General features: G+C 41.4%; 2 protein-coding genes across 6 annotated transcripts in view; both read right to left on the bottom strand.

The window, feature by feature from the left end:
* Nucleotides 1–4624, bottom strand: part of tmpoa (thymopoietin a) — a 78482-nt gene extending 73858 nt beyond the window's left edge. For 2 of the 4 annotated variants that reach the window (XM_080051052.1, XM_080051050.1), the window contains exon 1: nt 4108–4624. In XM_080051052.1, the coding sequence (XP_079907178.1) occupies nt 4108–4350 (243 nt within the window). In that variant the 5' untranslated portion in view covers nt 4351–4624. The remainder of the gene's footprint in view (nt 1–4107) is intronic. The other 2 variants (XM_080051051.1, XM_080051049.1) reach the window with 1 other exon arrangement.
* Nucleotides 4625–5089: 465 nt separating this feature from the next.
* On the bottom strand, nt 5090–16562 carry strap (serine/threonine kinase receptor associated protein). 2 transcript variants are annotated; one of them, XM_080050983.1, is made up of 9 exons: nt 16169–16562; nt 15597–15732; nt 14941–15022; nt 14433–14505; nt 11862–11961; nt 11597–11734; nt 11109–11245; nt 7608–7743; nt 5090–5803 (listed from the first exon to the last, which is right to left on the bottom strand). In XM_080050983.1, the coding sequence occupies exons 1-9, from the start codon at nt 16278–16280 to the stop codon at nt 5779–5781; spliced, it is 939 nt and encodes a 312-aa protein (XP_079907109.1). In that variant the 5' UTR covers nt 16281–16562; the 3' UTR covers nt 5090–5778. The 2 variants fall into 2 exon arrangements, with proteins under 2 accessions (XP_079907109.1, XP_079907108.1); XM_080050982.1 differs by having other exon boundaries at nt 7594–7743.
* Nucleotides 16563–17155: the final 593 nt, after the last annotated feature.

Consider the following 17155-nt stretch of genomic DNA (forward strand, 5'->3'; position numbering starts at 1 on the left):
ACTCGAAAGGCATTGAGGTTCCCCTCATTTACAACGCCGACGAGCGCACAACAACAACAACAACAATAACAACAGAGTGACATAGTTAAAACAGAGAAACACAAAATCCTAGCAAGATAAAAAGATCAAAAGAAATAAAGAATTACAATAAAAGAGCTTAAAAAATGAATTCAGTTTAAACAAATGCAGTGGTGATGGTGAAAATTAGAAATCATAGATTTAAAAGAACAACAAGTGGGGAGAATGGTCATTTTGAAGTTGCTCTGAAGGGCATTCCAAGAGGTGGGGGCACTATAGCTAAAGGCAGTTGTTCCCAGCTTAGAATGAGCTCTAGGAACCTTTAAGAGCAGCAGCTCACTGGATCGAGTACTATAAGACTGAGAGTTCCAGTCGAGCATAGCTGATAAATAGGGTGGCTGTTTACCAATTAAGGATTTAAAAATAAATAAAAACCAATGTAACTCACGTCTCAATGACAGGGATGGCCAGCCAACTTTTTCATACAGGGAGCAGTGATGAGTTTTAAAGGAATCACCTGTAATGAATCTAAGGGCTGAAAGGTACACTGAGTCAAGGGGTTTTAGGGCAGTAGCAGAGGCATGTCTATAAACTATATCTCCATAATCCAGCACTGATAAAAACACTGCTTCGATTACCCTTTTCCTCCAAATTTGTATTAGGGTAGCCTACTGTCGGCAGTGGAAACGCATGGCAGATCTAGTAGGGCAGGGGTCACTAACAGGCGGACCGCGGTCCGGGTCCGGACCCAGACGCCGTCCTATACGGACCCGGACCTGTAGTCAATCAATTATTTAAGTATTTAAAATTTTGACAGGGCGCTTCTATTTTGACCAGCGCAGCTTTTCTAGACTTTACGGTACTGGTTTAGCGAATCAGGAACTCAGGCAGCCAATCGAATCTGTGCATTCCCGGCTCAGGCTGGCCCACAGACAAAGAGACAGTGAGCTATCATGCGAGAGATGACAGAGAGAAGTGCAAGAATTACGAGAATTTCAGCGAAATAAGTCATATTAGAGTGAGAAAGACAGCGGGAGGAGAGTGAGAGACAGCTTTCTCTCTCGCTCGCCCGCTCGCTCACCGGCTCCGTGTGTCGCGAGCGAGTTAACGAGCGATCAACAGCTGAGTTTTTTCCTATTATTTACTATCTATGGTTTTTTCCCCTTTTGTAAGACTGGTGAAAACCGGTCAAGGTGCAATCATGTGGATTCTCTATTACTCTGATGTAGACCTATGTGTGAATGACACAGACATAAGATTGACATAATCACCAATCGCCAGCAGCACTGCATATATACTGCCCACAACAGCAACAGGAAAAACATTATTATTTTTATTTTTTTTGTATGTTGTTTCAATTATCTACATTTTAAGTTTTACATATTCTTAGTAATGGCAGAATTTATAAATACAGGTTAATTTTTTAGCAAGATATTTGGCTAGTAGCTACACTAACATTAGCGAAAGCTAGTGGTCATCTGTCCCTCAGTCCAGTTGTTAAGCATCTGGCTGCTAGCAAGTTATGTTGTTTTGTTAATTTTTCTATTCATCTTAACTATATTAAATGTTGACCTTTTCTTTTATTATTTTCCCCAGAATGCACCAGAATGCTCCGATTACATTCTAAAAACACAAAAAAAACTACTAGGGGGGAAACCCCCAGACCCCCCTACAGGGGTTTAGTTTCTGACATGTCACTTTTTCAGAGCTTTTCAAAATTGCAAAATAAAAATCCAGTATTAGACAAAGTGGGAGATTACTATGTTAAACACACATAGTAGGTATAGTGAAGTTTAGAAATGATACATTGAAATATTTCTCAAATTGCATAATTCATTTTTTTGCACCCCTTCTAATCTCAGATGCACCCAGAGTCATTATGTTCTGCAACACTGAAGTTGCTGCTCTACTTTATTTAATTTTTCAAAAATGAATTATATATTTTATCTTTATTTTAAGATTATTATATTTATTTTCACCATTTTATTTTTAAATGCAGCCCTTCTCTATGAAGAGATTAGTTTCAGTTGAGTCACTTAAATAATACATATATCTTCAGTATTATATATCTATAATTATTTAAAAGTGAGAATAAATATTGTTGAAATGTTTTTGAATTGTTCTTCCTATATTGATCTGACAGTCAGTTGTTGATTACATGCAGACGTTGATACAACTACTGGCTACTTCACTATATATCACATTGAATCATAACGCAAGTTAGACATTATGATGTTCCGGACCTTTGCTTGAGGACATTTTTTCGAACTGGACCTATTTGAATTTTAGTTGAATACCCCTGTAGTAGGGTAACCCTGCCGAACCATGCCAAACTGAACTGTGCTGCTCAGAGGAAACGAGGAATGATCTAAACAGCGACAGAAACCTCCCCGCTGTTGGTCACTAGCTCCACATCACCAAATGTTTATAGAGAGGGGAAATATATTCTGGCTGAAAAGATAGCTTTACCCCGATAGTAAGTGAGTCCCCGCTACTGACTATGCTCACTGTCTGTCCTACCAGCTAGTGCTTTATTTTCATTATTAACAGCGCAAATTTTTCTTTCCTCGAATAACACACACTAACACACACACACACACTTACAAAAGAGAAAAGGGTGTTTATTTAAAAAAACAGGTCATTTTTCGTGTTTTGATTTCAAAACGGATATGGATTGAACTGAAGATACGCGGATTGTTCAGGTCCAACTCATTTTGGGGCTGAGGCCACCTTGTGTTACCTGCAGATTAGTTCTCTTAAATAACGGTTTGAAAAACTGTCTAAAAGTAAAGAAATTCTTGAATGTATTGTAAAATAATTTAAGCAGTTAATGATATGGCTTATGTATAACTTATTTTAACTAGAAAAGCAAACAAGCAATATCAAGACATTCGGCTGACTTTTTTTAAAGAGTTTTTTTTTTAATATTAAGACCAGCTCAATATGCTCATTTTCTTTATGGAGTGTCTACCCATCATCACCACATTTGATTTACAGCCACAGGACACTGACGTACACATGTATTACATACACTGAGCAACATCAGTGAAGAAACAATGACTATATGGTTTATGACTTGAAAATAACATTAACGTAATGCTGGTTCAATTCATCTTTTAAAACCAGCCAGCCAAAGCCCTTTTTACACCTTGACATTGTCTGTCACAGATTCAAAGTGGTGTGGCTTGCGTGATGCCATCCATTAACATATCCCCTTTGTCTTGCTGTCAGGCTGCATTCAATCAGCAGGTACAGACCGCCCCTCACACAAGTCCTAACTCATCCTGCTGCTGCCACACACCTGTTCACATCCAAAACGACTCTCAGAGTTCCTCTATGCACTAAACAGTAGGTCATCAATCACACAGTGTGCTAACAGCATATTCAATTTGCTAAAGTGGGAGTGTGTGTGTGTGGTGATGTGGTTCTCTCTAGCTGGGTGTGATATCATTCCATGTAGCCTAACAGGTAAAGCACTTACATGGTTTCCTCTACTAAAACAAACTGATACAATTATCATGTCAAAGGGCAAATGAAGGTTGAGGGAGAGAAACCCCACCCACCCAGCACTGTTTTTAGTTGAATATCAACAACTGATAACATTGTGGTTTGAATAGTCTTGTCTTTGATAAAGGTTGCTGTAATTGTGTTGTTATTACTAGCAACAGAAAGGACAATTGTAAATTGGGAGCTTTCTTTTCACATGTGAAAGCAATATGTAGATATTGGGTGGAGACCCTGGGCAAAAAGTTATGTGGATGACTCTCTTTCCTCACTCAGTGCAGACGTAGTCTGTTTTCTATGAAGAAAGCAGGCTACTATGAAGCATCTACTGACTCATGATGGGCATGTGTTATTGTGGTCATACACTACTTCAGAGAGGAGTCACAAATTAATCACATCACAATTGAATCAATGGTTTGATAAATGTAGCCTAATTATAATTATAGGGTTTGGGTACCTAAACATGGTACATTATAAGACTATGGTAGGCTACAGCACAGAAAACTAAGTTGCTTCTATTAAGTTAACTTCATGAATCGGGGGCTATGAATTAACGGTATTTTGGAGACAAGCAAACAAACTCACTCTGCCGGAGGAGCGACTTCTGCTGGAGACCACGGGCGGCGGCAGGTCCTCGTCGCTGGAGAAGGCGTCCAGAGTGGTGGCCGTCATGTGTCGGTTGTTCTGAGCGGTCAGGTTCTTCAGATACAGATGCACATACACGTCTTTAGTTGGGTTCCCGAGAGGAAGCTCCACGTTGTGGGCCACTAGTTCGCTTTTCAGCTTGTCTTTGGTGAGCACAGATGGGTCGTCCAGGTACTCCGGCATGTCGGCGGGGATATACAGGCACAGAGTTACCGCCGCCTGGGAAAGTTTAGCTAGCTTACACTGAGGAGAAAATGGAATAAGAGGAGGGGCCGTTTGGCCTGAGCGGAACAGCTAACCAGCGCCTCTTACTGGATTTAATTAGCAAAACAAATGCTAGCTCAGGTAATAAATAGTTTGTTTCTAAGAAAAACCGCAAAAAAGAATACAAGATAAATACTTTCTGCCGTTGCTCTCGTTTCCTCTTCCGCGCAGAAGAATGGAGAAATGAAATGAACGTTTGGTGAAATCTGTGCCAGGCAGCCTACTGTCACTTATGCACTCAACGTGGGGATGAGCCGGACCGGAAGAGGCCGCCTGAAGAGGTCGCCCCGTATTGGTCAGTTGCAGTTAGAAGGAAAGTCCTCATTGGCTGAACAAACGCGCAACTGCTGTAAGGAACTACACTCGGGACTAGTTTCTGGTTCCGACAGTTCCTATATATGTCCATGGACAGTTCTCATGTAGGAGGAAAATGAATAAAACACCAAGAGAATTCATAGCGAGAATTTTGTAACAGTATGTTTATGATGGCGTTATCACTTTGAGTTTTTGTTTAGTGTGCGCGGATACACCGTTTTATATGGTGTGTAAATTAAAGTGATAATAACAAATTCGCAATTTAAATAAACCAAATGATTCATCCCCATTTGACACTGGTAAAAAAAAGAATAAATAAAAAGATATAAAACACCAGTTTGCTCTTTGTGCATTAAAAGAAAACAGTAATGCTCATGTTTATTTTATCACTGGAACATGAAGACAGAAAATCAAAATGAAAAAAATAAATGAAAAAAAAATCAGTGACAACTTCCCTTTCCACAGTCACAAAACAATATTTTCTTTTATTTTGACACCTAACTTTGTATTCTCAACTAGAACAACAGCAGCAAATACTCTAGCAATGTTTTTGAAGAACTGAAAGCGCCTTAACTTCAACACAAACTGTGCGAAAACCTCTAGTATTCCATGAACTGAAAGCAAAATCCTGGGTCCAGCTCATTAAATACCTTCATTTTAAAACCTAAACCAATTCTGGGGGGAGGGGGGATTTAAGGCTTTTAAATAACTTTAAACAGACAGACAGAAGTGGACTGATGAGAGAGAAAGCAGGCAGCGATAAGCAGACACTCACGGCTCTACTGCTCTACTCTCCAGCCCATACTGTGCATATGACTGCAGAAAATCAGTGCGTTTGTGTGTGTCTCTGTGTGATTGGTTGGTACATGACAGCCCGGGCTGTCATCATATCCACATCATTGCTGATGGATGGAGATGTTCTTGACTCTGCTCCTTGCTGGGGAACATCCCTTCTTTTCTTCCCTCACTCTGTTTCCAAACAGCACTGCTCCGTCTCAGGCTTTGATCTCAGGGGGTGCGCTGTACAGCTGCTCACAGTTCTCTGCCCCCAGGTCCTCTGAAGAGTAAAGCCACACACAATAGAGCAACTATTACAACAGTCATAATGACACTTGTGAATGTCACAATATGGCTGACACACAAAACTACTGATTTAAGATACAAGGTAAGCAGCCTGAAATAGCTGGTGATCAAAGAATTCCATCCCTGTTTACAAGAGTGGGAAAAAAAGAAACTCCATCGACAGGAAAGGTTAAATGCATTACTACAGATGTTCATTCAGTATAGTATGTATGCGTTTCACACATGTGTAGTCAGTGCATATGGGGCAAGCAGTCGTGTGCATACAATCATACTCTTCCACACAGGCACCAGTGCAAGAACCTGCACAGCTGACAACATCTTAACATGTTGAACAAAGACTTAAGGCCAGGACACACCGGTACGACTACCCGAAAATGGATTCTGCTGTTTCGAGCAGTCAACAAGGGTTGATGCATGTGAGTACTCACTGAACGAAACAAACAAACACATTAAAACAACGGTTAGCGATGCGATACTGTTATTAGCCGTTCGTGCTACCCGTCTCACTTCACTGATTCGCTGGCCCTCCACCAATCAAATTGCTCTGACTGAAAGACTGCCCGCCGCCGATTGACCATGTTCAATCGGCTCAAAAGAAGCCCGACGACATCTACGACAACCAACGTCGCACACCAAACAGATTTGTGTCCCCGCCCCCTCCAGACTCTCCGACGGCGATTATCGGGCCGGTGTGTCCTGGCCTTTAAAGATTTCCAATTATACTACTTTTCTGGTCTTAATTTCTCATAAATGACTCCTATAGAGCAACCTGACACGAATCACAGCACAAAAAACTATGTAGATTTTCGGGAAATGCTTCCTCATCTGGGTTCCAGCATTCTCTGTCAACACTCGGCTTCGTCCTTCTCCGCCCCCCTCCTGCAAACCCCACTCCTTTGTGATTGGTTACCTTCCGGAAGACTTTCAGCAGCGTGCGGGCAGATTTGAGCAGGCAGGTGGGGGCATGGCAGGAGCATGCCTGAGCACGTTGCAGCATTACCATACATAGAAAATCATAATTGAAAAAGCATAATAGGTGCACTTTAAGAGTGACACTTCATTGAATATATCAGATTACTCATTTTCAGGAGTTTTACAATTCCATAATGTCTTGTGTGGCAACAAAAGAGCTTTGTCAAGTCTGAAAAAAAATGATGTCATAGTGATGTCATCAGGGCTATCTCAGCTTGGGCCTGAACACTTAACAGAAAGTGCAGTGGAGTCTAATGGCACCCTCACTTGTCCCAGTTGATCCGTGCCGTGCTTTAGAGTGATTCCACCCTCCCTCCTCTATTTGACAATACGCTATCTCGTCTTAATATGCTCAGGTTTGGGTTTTGGAGCTTATTTGTATCCGATTGTTTTTGAATATCTTCATCTGGCAATATTTGCAATAATCATTCCACGTCCAAGTTATTTAAGAATAAGTCCCTAGAAAGTCTCCCAGCTAACAGTTTGTACATGAACCAAAAGAAAATATTTCTACCGTGAAAGACAGAGGAAGTGCAACCAGATATTGAGATTTACTTCCTATGGAAAACCCTGGATTCCCAGAGAAAAGGATATCACATGTTTTACCAATGACTTTCATAAATACAGGAGATGTTTTTGAATCCAATATAGAGACTGCATTTATAAACACTTAAAACACTGGCTGCCGCAATTAGTATTGTTGGTAACGTTTTGCTGAAAAGATACATTTTGGTTATTGTTCCCTGTCCTTTAGTTGTTGTTCTACATAGATAAGTGTCCATAGAGTGTTACCAGGAAGGACACACTTCCACAGGCCGTAGGTTTTCCCCACAGCTGTCTGCCACAGTCTCAGCGTGCCGTCCTCAGAGCCGCTGGCATACAGCTCTCCATCCGGGCTGAAGCGCACACAGTGCACTGGACCAAAGTGTCCCTTGTAGGACTCTGAACCGGAGGAAGAGCAAAAGCATTAGATGGAAAAGCTTTAAGGACCAAAATGATTCAAAGTCTTAAAGGCCCTGGCAACCCACAGACATAAATATATGACATTAATGTTGTGTTTCTCGGTGTGGGCGTGGCCAATAACGTTCTGTAAGGGAACGTTCTCTCAGTCATGGCGCTGAGCAGGTTAAGCCCAGTTCAGACCAAAGATTCACCACACAACTAGACACAAACTTGAAAATGCTGCACATGCTCACAACGCCTGACTGGCAGTTCACACTGCTGCACCGGGCTGCGACGGTAGCTGGTTTCCCTAGCAACGGTGAATGCTTTGGCACAGCTGAGAGCCGCAGCTCAGAATCACTTGCATCCTGCTTATAGGTTTGCAATTTGTTGTGGGCTATTTTTTCCCACCACAACCGCAACCTATTTAATTGAATCAGGTGTCACAATAAAAAGATCCCTCTCATATTTATTGTTATCTCTTATTAGTTTATTTCCCCTTTAACTTGCAAAAAATCTCCTATCTATTTTATGCAGATGCATTTTTAAAATCAGATTATTCTGAGGATAGGGGAGAGAGAGAGAGAGAGAGAGAGAGAGAGAGAGAGAGAGAGAGAGAGAGAGAGAGAGAGAGAGAGAGAGAGAGAGAGAGAGAGAGAGAGAGAGAGAGAGAGAGAGAGAGAGAGAGAGAGAGAGAGAGAGAGAGAGAGAGAGAGAGAGAGAGAGAGAGAGAGAGAGAGAGAGAGAGAGAGAGAGAGAGAGAGAGAGAGAGAGAGAGAGAGAGAGAGAGAGAGAGAGAGAGAGAACAGAGTCTGATAATGTTGCTCATCACGTGAGCTGATGTTGCGAAATGCAATTAAGAGGGCAAGGAGTAAACTCGTAAAATATAAAAAAGACAATCAAATGAGTTCAAACCAGCCGGCCAGTTGGATCCTAAACATGCAGGCTAAAGTTGTCTGGGTGGATCAACAGTGTGGAGACCCGCTGTTTAAGTGTGCTACAGGCATAGCCGCGGAAACATAGGCTATGGAGTGCTGACAAAAAAAAGAAGCTCAGCCTGCACTTGACTCGTAACTCGCTACATTGATTAAAAAAAATGCACCACCAATGCAATATTGTTACATGCAGCCGTGACACAAACCGTATTGGTCCGATTATAAGACGGGTCCCTGGTAATAGGTCGTAAAAAGTCGGGTCGTTTTATATTCGGGGTCTAATATCCGGTGTCCAGTAATGGACTGACCATTACCAGAGCGATCATTCAGCTTCAGGGCTTGTGTCCAACTTTCGGGTGAAAAGCTGGCTGTGCTTTCGGAAGCGGTCGGGACAAGTGTGTGTGCGCTGGGAGAGAGAACGATGCGACGACAGGAAAAAGAGGCACGGGAAATGGCCAAAGAGCTCCACATCCCCGCACTGAATTCAAAGCCTCGACTCATTATTTTGTGAGTCAACGTGTCAGAGGCACGAATCAGCATAGCGATCGACTTTGCTTTTTTGCTGTGGCAGGTGTAGTGAGGAGAGCTTGCCAACTGCGCTGTCCTTTTACGCACCAGTGCCACCACCACTGCCTCCGTAATGTTCAGATTTAATCATTTGCATCAAAGCCCTTATGATAATAAGAATGAGAGGCTTTATTTAAACGTTGTCAATGCACAGGTGGTGGTTATATTAACTGTGTCGGCTGTAGACTGAAACTAACGGAGCGAGGCGGTTGTTTCACTTTACAGTTAGTCGCGCAGTCACATTGGAGACATGTCTCTGTGTATCCAGGCTCGGGACATGCAATCGGAATCCCCGGTGATCATTTACACCGTGTTCCAAATTATTATGCAAATTGGATTGAAGTGTCATAAACTTTACATTTTTTGTTTTTCAATTAAACTCATGTATGATATTGTGTCTCAGGGCGCCTTGGATCATTGAAATTAATCTCATACACCTGTGATAATTAGTTTGCCATGTGAGCCCTATCAAAGGAAAAACTACTTAAGAAGGACGTTACACATTATTAAGAAGGCCACGTTTCAAGCAATATGGGAAAGAAAAAGGATCTCTCTGCTGCCGAAAAGCGTCAAATAGTGCAATACCTTGGACAAGGTATGAAAACAATAGATATTTCAAAGAAACTGAAGCGTGATCATCGTACTGTGAAGAGTTTTGTGGCTGATTCAGAGCACAGACGGGTTTGTGCAGATAAAGGCATAATGAGGAAGATTTCTGCCAGTCAAATTCATTGGATTAGGAAAGCAGCTGCTAAAAAATGCCATAACAAAGCAGCAGACAGGCTCAGGGTTCAACATAACTTTTTTTTCCTACTGGCCCGCCGGGCCAGTGGATCCGAGTTTTACTGGCCCCTTGTATATTTTCACTGGCCCTGCACACACTTTTTTTTTCTTCATAATTTAGTGTCAATAATTATAATACCTGTATTAGAAAAATAAAGAAAAATAACCAGATCTAAAGGGAATATCTATACTGTAATATATATATTCTGGCATCCTGCAAAGATTTTCAAGCAGAAACTCTCCAAAAACTCACAAGTTCAATGGATGCAAGAATTGTGAAGGTGATATCAAAGAGGGGGTCCTATGTTGACATGTAACTTGGCCTGTTAAGATGTTTTTGATTGAAATAGCTTTTAATTTCACTAAATATGACCTCATAATGCTGCAAATTCAACAAATGACCATTTTTAGTTGTTTACAACCTACAAAAAAATTTGAAACTGTTGTGCATAATAATTTGGAACGGTGCATTTTGAGTTTTTTTATTTTGGAAAAAATACTTTTATTATTGGGAGGTTTGTTCAATAAAATTTGAATCATACATAATGAAAATTATACTGACATTGTCATTTGCATCGACTATTTATGAAAATCTGATAAATATAATTTGCATAATAATTTGGAACGCACTGTAGTCTTAAACCACATAGTTTTTCTGCACGGCGGCTTGCGAGGTCTCACTGTGAGCATTACCGTCACACTTTAACCGGGAGACGCAATGCTTCGCTCAGACGGGGCTTAGAGTGTAGGCTCAGGCACAAAGAGACAGTCTGTATCTCTTGCGCGGCACAAGAGAGATGGTATAGAATTGTTTTATAGTCTTTTAGAATCGCGTGACGTGTGAAAACAAAACTCCAAGACAAAATTCGAATTTGAAATTTTCTAACGGTCCTCCCAATGTATTTTAGAACGGAGATACGTGTGAATACGGCTTGTCATGCAACATTCGAATCAGGATTTTTTCAAGTGGTCGACCAACTGACATGACAGTTAGTCGACTGATTACCCCCCAAATAACATAGTTACAAGGATCTAGTGGATTTGGGTTGCCAGGGCCGTTGGCTTCTCTGTGCTCCTCACCCAGTTCTTCTTTGGTGCCGTAGTCAAACTTGTAGAGCTTGAAGTCTTCTCCACCAGCGACAAAGAAGTCCTTGTCTGGGTGGAGGGAGGCTGAGTTGATAGTAGCCGGGGCCTCCACCGTTTTGATCAAGTCCAGGCTGGAACGTTAACAAAATTAGTTTAATGATAGTATACTTAGTATGTGTTACTGCAGAAAAACTAAAGTTCATACATGTTCCGTCTGTGCACTCGCATCGACCCACATCACACCACCACACATTCTAGTGGGGAGCAGTGATCATCAAGCATCATCAAGATGCCACTGTCTAACGTGTCTTCATTCTAGGCTGAAATACACAATAATGTTGTTTGCCAAGCAAAAAAAGCTAAATATAAGATATATATTTTGTGATATGATTCTAAATCACATAGTGTGGAAAGAATTGTTTTTTTTAAATCAGTATGGACATGTTAGTTTCAAGTGTGTATAAAATAAGAATGTAGTGTACCTCAGAGCATTGTAGAAACCAATATTTTTTCCATAAGTGATCACAAGAACCTCTCCATCAGGCACATACTCCATGCTGCTCACAGCCTGGTTGAACGCCAGGGTCTTCACCTCCTCCATGGAGCTTCTGTCCCAAAGCCTGAAAACACACACACACACAGACACACACAGTTACAAGTGACAGTCATCATGCTGTGTAAAGTTTGACACACTGTTCAATAGACACTGACACACAAACAAGAGCCATGAGAAGGCCCTTGACTGACCTTATGGTTTTGTCGTCCGCTGCAGAGAGGATCTGCTTATCATTGTTACACCACAAAGCCTTTTTTATGGCCGAGGTGTGACCTGCAATCTCCTGAGGTGCTTAAGGAGACAGACACAACCGCTGATTATGTGAGCACACAAAATCCATACAACACAAATGTCTTCTAAACATCACTAATGCCTCGTTTCCACCGAGTAGAGCGGGTCGGAGCGGTTCGGTCCGGGTAGTTTGGCTTTTCATTTGCCAAAAGTTGGGTAGGGTACGGTTTAAGCGCACCTAACCGCTCTGAGACGCTCCTAATCTCAGTACTCCTCCGTAGGGGTACTAGCCGCCTGAAAGGGTGCCTAAAAGGCGGGGCTACACACTGCCGTCATTTGATTGGTCGAAAGAATAATTTCCGCCATGTGTAGTCATCTCGGCAAGAGTGAAGAGTCTTGTGTTTTGGCGAAAATGTGAGCACAACACTGTTTATTGTGTGGTGTTTTTCCTCGTCAATAAATTAATCAGTTGGTTACACTGTGTCCGCCTGCTAGTCACGTAGCTGCCGCAGCCAGCACTGTTCGCTCACTGTCTCTATGAGTTGCACCGAGCCGTCTCTGTGTGTTTACGCCATGGATAGTAGTAAATACACGCTCACAACAACACGGGGGGAATAAATAAAGCAGCGGCTGGTTTGACCAATCTAAAATGAGAGACCACTGGCTTTTTTTTGTAAATTCTTACAATTTTTAAGTACCTTACCTTAGTTTTTTATTCTTTTTTATTCTATTTTATAATATTTTTAACTTATCACTTATGTTGCTGCTTGTTTATATATGTTTATATATTGTGTTATATATTTATGATAGTTACTGCTCGTTTATTGTTTATTGTCTGCACCTTACTCACCAAAACAAATTCCTTGTTGGTGTAAAACCCTTCTTGGCAATAAACTCCTTTCTGATTCTGATTCTGATTCTGGCTTGACCACAGTTGGTCGAAATAATCATTTCCGCCGTGTGTGGTCAATTCGGCTAGAGTGAAGAGAGTCTTGTGTTTTGGCAAAAATGTGAGCGCAGCACTGTTCATTGTGTGGTGTTTTTCCTCGTCATTAAATTTATCAGTTGGCTACAATGTTTCCCACTGCTACGATGTCACGTAGCTGCCGCAGCCAGCGCTGTTCGCTCACTGTCTCTATCGGTTGCACCGAGCCGTCTCTGTGCTCACAACAACACGGGGGGAATAAATAAAGAAGCTGCTGGTTTGACCAAGCAAAAACGAGAGACCGCTGGCTTGACCACAGTTGTTCCATAGCCCGATAATTTGACCCACATTGTGGCGGCAGCTATCACAGTCCAGCTTAAACCCGGCCCTACCAGTAAGGGTAGGGTCGGCGGTGGAAACACCACCGAGATTCTTAAAAGTGAGCTGTCCCGCTCTGAGCCGCTCCGACCCGACCCGCTCTACTCGGTGGAAACGAGGCATAAGCTTCAATGACTTGAACATGGCCCTGGTTTTTCTATAAGACTTGTCACAAGCGTTAAACTGAACACAGCAGAATTTGAAGGAAAAGATTAAAAAACCCAGAGGGAAAGGAATGTGTTAATTCCCACAAAATAAATCTAATTCTACATGTAGCCACATCAATTTATGACAGATTCCTCTTCAGCCTTTCACACGTCCATGATTTCAGAACGTCAAAGGGACTAAAGTGGGCTCTGGTCCAATAAAGCTAAGTGCCTAATGGATTAGGTTTATAAAACTTGTTATCGGAGCTGCATCGAAGTAACCCAGCTGAGTTTGACATCACGTTACAATGAAGTAACCCCCGTGCTAACATTATCTGGCTAACAACATGAATTTGGAGCAATAAATTATTGAGAACTAGCTGGTCAGCTAATTGCTAACAGTGTTGAGCATCAATTTAGCATGCTATTTCTTCGTATCAACAAGTCAATTAACACACACACACACAAACTCGGCATTTGGTGTTACTTACAAAGGAGAACATGAATGAACAGTCATCCAAAGTGACATTGTCCGACAAGTTTTAATGAAAACTTTGCCTCAACTGATTTATCTTTTGCATGAATTGATAGTGCCGATTCCCCCATTGTGTACAGCTGGAGATACTTTTTGCAGACCGTACAGTAGCCTATTCCTGCCGGTTATTAGGGCCTCGTCGTAACCAAATTGTATGGGCCAGTTGTCATTGAATCGGCTATCTGGTATGGTAGTATCAGGAGCGATAGGTCCATGAGCAGTGTCTCATTGTTCTGGATAATTCCTGAAACGATCGCCAGCGCTGCTGCTGTATTAAACAAATGGCGGATTAAATATGTCAGACAGACGTGAGGACCTAACAGCCTCTCCGCTAATAATCAGGCTTCCATTCACACCACAGCCTTCAGGCCATATTCCCTTTCATGTTACTAGGGCTTATCTATCTGGAGGTAGGAAAATGCCGGGGCAGATATACCGGAAAATCAATTCTGGCTTTAATTCACACATGAGCGATTGCCGTGGAAATGCCAGAAGTTTACTGGGAAAGGATGCATGTGTGAATGAGGCTTCGGACACATTCAATTACCGGCTTCAGGATTGCTGAGGTCATATATGCGCAGTAACTTGTCGTTCCCTCCAGTGAGTAGACAGGTGCTGTCCTGAGGGGAGAGATAGACGTATAGTCAGAGATAATAGCAGTTTTAGAAACATTACAATTCATCATCATCATAATACATGCAGGAAATGTATAGGTTTTCTAAAGTTTCATTTTTTATATATATTTTTTTTTTATTTTATTTTTTTAAATGGTGATAATGTACAAGACAGAACAAGTATGTGCACACAAATAACTACAACATTAAATAACGACAAGGGAAACAAAACATGTGTGTCATGGTACACAATACAGACAATAACAGACAAAATCTATTAAAATTGGACAAGATGTGATGCAGGATTATTTTTCGATATTTAAGTTTAAGTATTGGTTAAAGAGAAGAAAAAAACGAATAAGAAAATAAGAATAGTAGACCCATAGGTTTTTTTTTTATAGCTGATTGAACACGTCTTCAAAATGCTGACAGTGCACTGACCTGAGTAAAAGTAACAGTCTTGACAATGTGTTTGTGTGCCAGTGTGAGGACCTCGTCTCCACTCACTGCATCCCACACCTTTCTGAAAAGGAAACAGGTCATCATTTAATAGACAATACTTTATGTGACTGCAGTGAACGGATCATTATCTTTTCATACAATGTGTTTTCTTTGTCCAGGGATCTGAAACCACAGTACAATGCTGCTTAGTGAGGAACGGGGTAGTTCTGATAATGCATAAGCCATTCAGATAAACATTTGATTAAAAAAATATGTTTGATATTGGTGTTGCAGCCTGCGGGCCTGTGTCCACAGAGCTGTTTTCGGGCAGAAAAAAAGTGGCAACGAGTCCCGATGATCTACTATGATTGGCTCGTTGATGACATCATCCTTTTTTTATGTAAAGTTGAAAGATTTCTTGAAACGCTAGAAGCAGCCGCACAAAAACAGCGGAGAAATTGTTAAAAAGACGATGGTCAAACGAACCAGATCAGATTCTCTATATATATTTTCAGAGTTCATGTGTTAAAGGGGCATCAATCAACTCTAACCTGTCAAATCACAACATTCTATCTTTGCATCTATCTTATTTTCAAGGCTGCAGTTACTGTAGGCAGGAGTCTGTAGTCCCATACAAGAGCTGACTCTAGACTTACGCTGTGAAGTCAGCTGCAGCAGTGGCTGCCTTGGTGGCGTCTGTGTTCAGGGTGGCTCCCCAGACAGCACCTTTGTGACCCAGAAACGTTCCTATCCAGTCCCCTGTGTCTCCCTGGCGCATCATGGGCTTGCCATCTGTCAAAAGAAAATCATGATGGAAACAAGCTTACATGTTGTAACAGCAGATGACAGCAACAACACATGTCGGTACTGAAATCAGCTGGTGTCTCACAGACTGCCTCACTTTGATAACATTTGATTTTGTATTGTAACTGAAGCTTTCCAGGAAGACAGATTGTCATGGTGTTCAAGGTTTGAAGACAATTAAATTGATAACAGAAATCAAAAGAGGCCCGAAGTGCTGAATATAACAATAAAGCCAGCCGACACAAATACATTGCTAAAGGCTTTAACTGTATAAAGCAGACAATATGCAGAGTTAAGTTGTTAAGGTATATCAGTCTGGATTTACGTATTGAACAAGTATCTAACATTAAACGTTAAGACCTTCTTCGTCTTTCATTAAAACACGAATGCCTTAGATACTATCAATTGGTCTCACGAATCTCACCCTTGCAGGCGCTGATGAGGAAGTAACCATAAGGAGTGATTCCACTGAAGGCTAGGTCCACCACAGGTCGGGTGTGACCGGAGCAGGTAAGCGGAGTCTGTCTCATCGCCATGGTCCTTCAGCTGGACAGGAGACGGTTCGCACTGACGGAGGAGACGGTACAACGCTAGCGGCTAACTAGCTAGCTGGGTATGCTAGCGGTAAAAAGGAAAGACAACACAACAAGCTAGCAAGTATTTTGTTGAATTAGTTCTGTGAACCAGCATTTGCCTGTCTGGGAATGAGTGAAAATTAACTAAGAAGGTTTGTCAAACTATACGGTGGAACTCCCTCCCAGCGAAGGAATGGCTATCGTGCTAATAGCTACAACATTGCAACTAACTAGCAGCGTGCAACTCGGCGAAGCTAGCGCTGAAATGATATAGCCATGCAGGCTTCCGTAGCTACAAAAAATTAAATACTTCCGGTGTAATATTTTACACATTAAAAGCGTGTTGAAACCATGGACGTATAAAGAAAGGTTGAAACCTATTACTATCTATGGTTGAAACCTTTATATAGGCTACTATCTATGGTTGAAACCACCTTTTGTATAGCCTACTATGGAACCTGGTTGAAACCTTATTTTGTACAGTATATGGTTCAAACTCACTTAAAAAAGAATGTCTTTGATTCTGACCGACTGAAACGTTTTACAATTAGCCTACAGTCATTTAATAAGACCTTATAAGATAAATAAGGCTCTGAATTAATATTACAACCAGGGAAATATGATTTAATCAACACTGAAATGCCATTTTATTTTTATTTTTAAATTCCAGCATTTATGACATTACCAGGGTTTGCTGGGGGGATTCAGATTCAGAAAAAACTTTATTTATTACGTGGCTCAATATATAGGCCTACAGTAGGCCTACATTGCAAAACAAACCCGGACAATAAACATACAACATGTGTTCCTAAAAACGGAATAAAATACGTAATAAA

Source organism: Ammodytes marinus, assembly GCF_949987685.1.
Source record: "Ammodytes marinus genome assembly, chromosome: 22".
Taxonomy (NCBI): Eukaryota; Metazoa; Chordata; class Actinopteri; order Uranoscopiformes; family Ammodytidae; genus Ammodytes; species Ammodytes marinus.

What these genes read in the sequence shown, in the direction of transcription:
- strap (XM_080050982.1), bottom strand. Translation starts at nt 16,280, where the DNA reads ATGGCGATGAGACAGACTCCGCTTACCTGCTCCGGTCACACCCGACCT. An exon ending in GCTGCAGCTGACTTCACAGC is followed by an intron (nt 15,023 to 15,596) that starts GTAAGTCTAGAG and finishes TTTCCTTTTCAG; the next exon opens with AAAGGTGTGGGATGCAGTGA. An exon ending in AGACTGTTACTTTTACTCAG is followed by an intron (nt 14,506 to 14,940) that starts GTCAGTGCACTG and finishes CTCTCCCCTCAG; the next exon opens with GACAGCACCTGTCTACTCAC.